We start from the raw sequence: 8,317 nt of genomic DNA, 5'->3' as shown, positions 1-8,317 counted from the left end.
TTATTGTTGAGGATAAGTACACAAAAATAAAGTAGAAAAGTTTTGTATTAATTACACGGCAGTGAAGGTTGGAAGGCAAAAGAAAGGAAAGGAAAATCACAGTAGCAGGGTGAGTAGCAGAAGAAAATTAACGAGTCCGAGAAAAGCACTGTGACAAAGACAAAAGGGCAGTACCTCATCCATTTGTCTCTCCGGTGTCCTTATTCCAACCATTAAATATAAACGTTTATAGTAACCCTCACCAATTACATACACACACCATCATCATCATTTTCCTCTCTCTTTCTCTCTTTTCTCTCTCTCTCTCTATGGCTTACCACAACCACAACCCTCTCTCTGTCTCTGACTCACACGACGACCTTCCTCTTCACCATTTCACCCACCAATCCAACACCTTCCCTTCCTCTCCTCCCCACCCTAACTCCAAACCTAACTCCGATCCTCTCCAAACCACCGCTCCCAGCTGGCTCAACAACGCACTCCTCCGAACCAACTTCACCGACACCACCAACACCACCGCCACTTCCAACGCTAATAACACCAACGCCAACTCCAATTTCCTCAATCTCCACACGGCCTCCGACTCCGCCGCATCCCAGCCATCTCCGTGGCTCGACGCTACCGGTGTCAACTTCGAACCGGTCGATTTGAAGACCGGAATTGCCAACGCCAAGGGGGACGTGACGGCCGCCGTCGTCGGAGATGGTGGCGGAGGTGACGGCGGAGGAGGAGGGATGGTGAATTGGCAGGTTGGAAGATGGAAGGCGGAGATACTGGCGCACCCTCTGTACGAACAGCTGCTGTCGGCACACGTGGCGTGCCTGAGGATCGCCACGCCGGTGGACCAGCTGCCTAGGATCGACGCACAGCTGGCACAGTCACAGAATGTAGTCTCCAAGTACTCTGCCTTCGGCCATGGCGTTGGAGATGACAAAGAACTCGACCAGTTCATGGTAACTCTCCCTCTCACTGTTTCGAAGAGTACGGTAACTATGGACTCTGAACTTTCCAGAACATTTTCTTTTGCTTCTAAAATTTTGGAAAGCAAATTACGTGGTGAAGCTTTTTTTTTTCCCTCCCTCTAAAGCTGTGTCCAGGCAAACACGCCCTTAACAGAAGTGCTCTCTTCTCTTCTCTTTCTAACTCACGTAATAACCGTATTTGTTTGTTTAGACTTTATGATACCGAATCTTATTTTTCTTAAATGCTTGTACAGTAAAACAGACTTCCAGTTTTTGCAGTTATTTGATTGGTTTATTAATTCGTACGGAATTCTTCCTTTTTTTCGGATTTAATTGAGTTTATCGCGTTCAAATTAGTGACTTCATGGTTTTAATAATTATGATTGTTACTATTACTGTTTTGGCTTTGATTATGGGATTGGACGATGAAAGATATTTCAGATTGCAGCTGAAATGAATTACTTGCTACGATTTTAGGGCTTTTGGGGATTAAATTAGGGATTTGATCCAGAGGTTTTGTTTAGCCGAACAGAGGAAATGAAGAGAAATGAAGTTTGCTGGTTTCTAGGATGTAAAACTGACGGGTTATGGAAGCAAGTGGATCAAATTTGACTTTTAGAGATGATTTTTTAGTTTTGTTCGACGCCGAATTCAGCAATTGAATGAATACATGCAGTTTTGATGATTTTACAAGCTGCTTTGATCGGCACAAAATTCATCTTTGAAGTGTGTTGCACTGCTGCAATATGTTTGATTCTTGATTTATTCTTTGATGACAATGATAGTTTGCTTCTTTCTTGGTTTATTCTTACCGGGTGGGTGTTTTTTCGTGCTTCTTGTTGCAGTCGCACTACGTTTTGCTTCTTTGCTCCTTCAAAGAACAATTGCAGCAGCATGTCCGCGTCCACGCAATGGAAGCAGTAATGGCTTGTTGGGAGATCGAGCAATCCTTACAAAGTTTAACAGGTGCCAAAATCTGTCTCAGAATACAAGTTAAATGTCTCTGGAAAAAGCTAAATTTTACTTACAAGAATGAAACCAAGTTATGTTTGTAAGACAGTTATTTCTCTCTAAGACAGTTATGGGTTTGGATTTCTTAAATCCACATGCATTACAGGTATGTAACAGATAAATGATATTTTCAAGTGTTTGAACTTCGTCAAAAGTGTTAAACAATTCATAGTTCATTGGCCAGTTGTCCAAATTCTTAGCATGTTCTTCGATCTTTTGATTTAATTAGCCAAAAGACTTCATTTCCAGAAAACAAGAAAATAAACAGCAAAAGTAAATGTCTTTTATGAGTACTAAACTGATAATTGTTCTCACTTGCTATGAGAACAGGAGTTTCACCCGGAGAAGGTACAGGGGCTACAATGTCCGACGACGAAGATGATCAAGTTGATAGTGAGGCCAATCTGTTTGACGGTAGTTTGGATGGAACAGATAGCATGGGGTTTGGCCCTCTTATTCCGACAGAGAACGAGAGGTCTCTCATGGAGCGTGTAAGACAAGAATTAAAGCATGAATTGAAAAATGTAAGGGAATGATTTTTGCTTTTTAATGTACCTTAATTTTAAATATCTTCACATATGGTTAAAATCCTTTTATTCTTTTTAGTATAATTTTTTGGATTTTGTTATGTAGGGTTATAAGGAGAAAATTGTTGACATAAGAGAAGAAATTTTGCGCAAGAGACGGGCAGGAAAACTTCCCGGCGACACGACCTCTGTCCTTAAAGCTTGGTGGCAATCCCATTCCAAATGGCCTTACCCCACAGTAAGTTTGATAAATCAGAACTTAATGATGCCATTACATCTTTTTCTGGGGGAAACTCTTAAATATATTGATATGTTTTTTTCGCACCTTCACATTGGATATTCTATAAAGATCTCTGAACATTTATGTGATTTCTTCAGGAGGAAGATAAGGCAAGGCTGGTGCAGGAAACTGGTCTGCAATTAAAGCAGATTAATAATTGGTTTATCAATCAGAGGAAGAGGAATTGGCACAGCAATCCTTCTTCTTCTACTGTCTTGAAGAGCAAGCGCAAAAGGTATTTCTTAATTAAAGTACTTCATTTTTATTTTATGGTAAATTACACTAACCTCTCCTGAAATTAAGCGAAATTACATATAGCATCCTTATGTTTGTAAAAATACACGCCAAATCCTCTTTTATTTAATGTGTAATATCACCTAATTACCTCACCTTATGGAAGAGTAGGGTAATTTTCTCATTTATTTTTAATTAAAATTTTGCATGAGATTTGGAACCAACCTTAGTTTTTAAAAAGAAACAATGCAGGTGATAACAATGCTGATCGGTATATGTAAATGGAGCAAAGTCAGAAAACATTTTCTGGCTAATAATGTTGCATTGAAAGGGATTCAAGAGAAGAAGACATTGAGGAAGAACCACATTTGTTTCTATTGAAGAATGGTAATTAATACAAAAGGTGCTAATATTGTGAATCATTTTAAGCTATATCTGCTTGAAGGCCTGATGAAGATGGGTTCTTTTAGGGCTTGTGAACCTATATAATTAGGAATTTTATATACCGAAACCATATGGGGTATATTGAATAGGATTTTGAATTTTGTTTACATTTGAATGCTTGTGAAATATATATACTGAGGGGTTGTGGGTGTACAGTAATAAGCTGTGCATTTTTTTTTCTCTTATAAACATACTAATTTTTATATTTTTTCTTCTTAAAATTGTTATTTGGGATGTAGATGACAATTTGTTGTAGAAATGGTATATCATAAGTTTATGCTTTTTAGTTATTATGGTTTAGTTGTCAATGCGTTGGTGGTGCTTGTCTTCAAATTTCGACCATATTTATTTTTATATTTTTCCGAAATTAGAGGTATATTGTTCTATAATAAATGTATGCGGATTAAACATTTGAAATAAATCTTCTTATATATTTTATTTGAATGTAAAATATTATATATAAGTTAAATTCTAAATAATTAATTTATTGCTTTATTTTTATTTTTACGATATTATAAAATTCGAAAAATAATTGTTTAATTTTACAATATATTTAATATATGCTTCAGAAATTTATTTTTATTCAAAATTTAACTATATGTTGAATTAGTTAAATGTATAACTATTTTATATTAAAAAATGTAAAAACAAATCTATTATGCAATAACATAGAGACAATATTTTATTTTTTAATTTTAGAGAAATAAAAAGCAATTGTCAATAAATTATTTGTATTTATTTTTGTTTAATATTTTATATAAAAATATTATTTGTATATCAAAATAAGTCATTAATATATTTGTATATAAATATATTATAATTTATTTTTAATATGTATTTGTATTTTAATATATATTTTATATTGATTACTCATGGTTTATTTTGATGTATATATAGCATAGTCTTATATATAAATATATTTTATGTTTATATTTTATTCAAGTATTTAATTAATGGAATAAATTAAAGAATTTAATTAATATGTGTTTTAAAAATATAAATTAAAATATTTTTATTAAAAAAATATAAAATTGAGTTTTTAAATGTATTTATTAATTTAAATATTTAAAATTTTTTAATTAGTGATGATCTTCATATGTTACAACTTACATGTGCTCTTAGGGATACACAACTGTTAAATCTTTATTAAATCAATATTAGTATGTTGCTTTTATGATTTGACTTGCCGATGGATTCATAGTGTGGAAAATTTTAGGTGGAATAGACACCATATATGGGAAAAGTTAAGTGATATTTTATTTTCTATTTAACAATTAACAGAATCTTCGGCTTCTGTCCCTCTGCGATCTTTGTCAGGTATAGATATTTGAAGAGTGCGGGTAATAAACACCAATATAATATGCATTGCACATATTTTAATAAAAAATATATGCAAAAAAAATCAATAATTATATATTTATATATATTATTTTATATATTTTTAATGTTTATTTTATTTTATAGTATATATTTTATACGGATACTACATCAATTCCGTTACGTAACCAACAAAGATTTTACTGATTTTTGTCCATTCTTGTTTATAACTATGTTTAATAAAAGTGTCTTTATAAATGTGTCTAATAAAAATATTTTTTTTATAAATATATCTAATAGAAGTATCTTTAAGAATGTATTTTTTAGATGTATTTTTTTATATATGTATTTTTTTATAATAATTAATTATTATTGACAATAAATTGATAGATAGTATATTGATATCTTATACTTCTCCGTAGTACATTATATTTGAGGTGTATATATCGTGGTTGGTTGTTATTTTAAATACATGAAATCATATACCAACTTGTTTGAAAGACAACCATTGGGCCTTGGATTTAGGTTTTGGAACAATTTTTAAATTTAAAATTGAATATTTCATGGATCATTATTCATTATTACCTATCAACAAAATGATCCCATCGGCAAATGATTATTGATATTTTGATAATGGTGGCTCACTTTGATATCCATAAGAAAATGTGTTCTAATAATTTTTTCCCCCAAGATAAAATATACACATGTTTCAGCTTACATTATTATTATTATTATTATTATTATTATTATTATTATTATTATTATTATTATTATTATTATTATTATTAAATTGACCTCCTTAAGATGCAAACCTTTTTTACTTTAATTTTTTTAAAAATGTTATAATATATGTTACTAAAGTAGCACATGAGATTTGTATCATACCAAATACTGAAACTGATAATCACGTTTTGGCCGCATGCATGCAAGGCACTTATAAATGAATTATTTATCATTATTTGACAGATCCATATGAAATAAAAAAAAAAAATCAGAAATAGGGTGAGGAATTTCCACGTAAAACTAGGCGTACAATTGAAATTTAATGAAATCTGAATTAACCTCAGAAACGTGTTGCTTTGTAGTTGTTGGTGTTGTTTTTTACCTTTTCTTTTTTACTCTCTTCTTCTTCTTCTCATTTGCTTAAATATTCATCAAATTTTACTTGTTAAGCATAACATTTCTCAGTTACAAAGAGTAGAGTTGAGGTGATTTATTTCTTATTATTGGTAGTTGCTTGGTCAAGTGCTTCCATTTCTTAGCTGACAATCATTCGTGATAGTTCAGTCAATGAAAACATATTCACTTAAAATGAGCCATTTTTCTTTCCTAAATGAATTGTGAAACTGAAATGTTGAGCCTATATAATATATATAGACATATTATACTATAGGTATAGCCGTATAGGTATACACATCAAAAGAAATACCATATATAAGTATAGTAGAGTTTAATTTTAATATTTTGATAGTGTAAAATATTTTATTTTAAGTTTTACACAATTGTCATGCAATCATTTTTTTTTTTTGGATAACCATTCATGTGGTCAATGTAACAGATAATTATCTTTATTGATATGATGTGACATTATATAATTAGATGCACATGTAATATAGGTTCAGGTATAAGTATACCTTTATTATACTGACAGTGCATCCAAAATAAATTAATACTAAGCATACCTTTATTTCTTTTTTAATTGTTTTTGGTCTTGACTCCTTTTTTTATTGGGCTTCCATATTTTTAATGCAGCCCTGTTATTCAGTTTTTGGTCAAAATGGAAACCAGTTTTTGTTTTATCAGTCTTAACTCTTTTGGGCTAATTAGGCCTGATGTTAAATGGAAAAAAGAGAGAAACTAGATATATGGATATATACAAGACAATACAAAAATTAGGGGTGGCAAAGCGGGCTGGCCCGCCCCAACCCGCCCCAACCCGCCCCGCCTAGGTCTGCCTCATAAACGGGCGGACCGGCCCGCTCCGCCAATTAAAATGGGTTTAAAATACTAGCCCGTCCCGCTTTATGGCGGATTGGCGGGCTAGCCCGCTTGACTCTTTTTTCTTTTTTTTTGAAAAATAAAATTCATTAAAATTAACCAAAAAATAATAATTAAAAAATAAAATACAAATAAAAAATAGTCAAATTTTAATATAATTTGTTTACTATTTTTTTAATTTTTAACTTCAATAAAATTGTTCAAAATAATATTTGTCAATAAAATCATCTTTATTTTAAAAAATAAGTCACATAATTTGAGCATATATACGAAATTGTAAAATAAAATAAATAAAGTTAATAACTAAAAGAAGAATAAAAACAAAAAATGAAAAAAATTGTTTAAAAATTCTATAATTATTAATTTTATAATAGTAACCACTATTTTATTTAATAAAAAAAAATATAAAGCTTCGGTCCGGCGGACCGCCCCGTCCCGCCCCGCCAAAACCCGCCAATTTGGTGGTGCGAGTTTGACGGGTTCGAAATCCTAGCCTGACCCGTCTTTTTTAGCGGGTTTTGCGGATCGACCCGGCGGACTCGACCCGTTTTGCCACCCCTAACAAAAAATAACGGATATATTACAAGAAAACAACCTTCTTTGAACAAAAACAAAAAAGGAAAAAAGAAAACAACCTTCTAGGCCCCTACTCAAAATATATATAACTTCAAAAATAATTTGAAGGGTTAAAATTAAAACTTTAGCTAAGTGGAGAAATTCATCAAATACTCTATGGCTAGAAAAATTGGGAGTAGAAGAAATAAATCCCCAAAAAAAAAAGAAAAGAAAAGAAAAGAAAAAGTATGCACAAGAGAATTCTAAGAAAACCAAAGGAGAGCTAGACTATATTGGAAATAGGGGACTTGAATTGCTTCTTTGTTGAACAACAGAAAATAATTTTTCAAATAAAAATATAGAGAGTCCAAAAACAAATCAAACATAAATCATAGAGTAGAAAAGAGCGCAACATGAATTTTATACTATACTGTCACTAGCAAGGCTTGAGATTTTTCTTTACTTGTTAAATATAGTATTTTGTCCTCTTAAATTTAGTTGCTATTTTTTTCAGGTTTTGCTATTATGCTTCAGATCGATTTTTAACTATTTATACACTATTCCAACAAATAAAAATAGGTCCAATAAGAATAAAAAGCTCAATTTAAAGAGGCGGCTTCTATCGTGTTGTACCCGACCTCTTTAAAGAGGTTGGACACGACCAAAAGAAGCTTAACTCTACTTGTTCAAGCAAGTAACTGCTTCTATAAATCTCGTCAATTATTTCTATCTCTCTTAAAAGATAGATCTTAACAAACTCTCAAGATGAAGGGAATGACTATCTATTAATAAAGATGTAGGTGGTTAATGACTTTACTATAAGTACAATGATATCTCCTCAAGTATATTCACGTTCTAATCTACTAAAATCTGCCTAAAACTTTTGGTAATAACTTAAACATTGGAGTCTCTTGCAGGTACTACCTCTACCTCCTCACGAAAAATTCGAATGATGGCACCTCGGCACAAGAACAAGTCGGACGCTGCCC

General features: G+C 31.9%; 1 protein-coding gene across 2 annotated transcripts; it reads left to right on the top strand.

The window, feature by feature from the left end:
• The first annotated feature begins 237 nt into the window (after nucleotides 1-237).
• Nucleotides 238-3,766, top strand: LOC130935288 (homeobox protein knotted-1-like 3). Of its 2 annotated transcripts, none has more exons than XM_057864979.1 (6): nucleotides 238-953; nucleotides 1,808-1,928; nucleotides 2,304-2,497; nucleotides 2,607-2,738; nucleotides 2,879-3,015; nucleotides 3,267-3,766. In XM_057864979.1, exons 1-6 carry the CDS (start codon nucleotides 309-311, stop codon nucleotides 3,268-3,270), a joined length of 1,233 nt encoding a protein of 410 aa, XP_057720962.1. In that variant the 5' UTR covers nucleotides 238-308; the 3' UTR covers nucleotides 3,271-3,766. The 2 variants fall into 2 exon arrangements, with proteins under 2 accessions (XP_057720962.1, XP_057720960.1); XM_057864977.1 differs by having other exon boundaries at nucleotides 3,256-3,766.
• Nucleotides 3,767-8,317: the final 4,551 nt, after the last annotated feature.

The sequence above is a fragment of the Arachis stenosperma genome, chromosome 6, assembly GCF_014773155.1.
Source record: "Arachis stenosperma cultivar V10309 chromosome 6, arast.V10309.gnm1.PFL2, whole genome shotgun sequence".
Taxonomy (NCBI): Eukaryota; Viridiplantae; Streptophyta; class Magnoliopsida; order Fabales; family Fabaceae; genus Arachis; species Arachis stenosperma.
Note: the sequence above shows the minus strand (reverse complement) of the source record. Positions and strands in the feature narration are given on the sequence as shown.

Bases quoted from the DNA above. Each gene is read 5' to 3' on its own strand.
- LOC130935288 (XM_057864977.1), top strand. From the start codon at position 309: ATGGCTTACCACAACCACAACCCTCTCTCTGTCTCTGACTCACACGAC. The intron at 954-1,807 runs GTAACTCTCCCT...TTCTTGTTGCAG, and splicing joins AAGAACTCGACCAGTTCATG to TCGCACTACGTTTTGCTTCT. The intron at 2,498-2,606 runs GTAAGGGAATGA...TTTGTTATGTAG, and splicing joins TAAAGCATGAATTGAAAAAT to GGTTATAAGGAGAAAATTGT.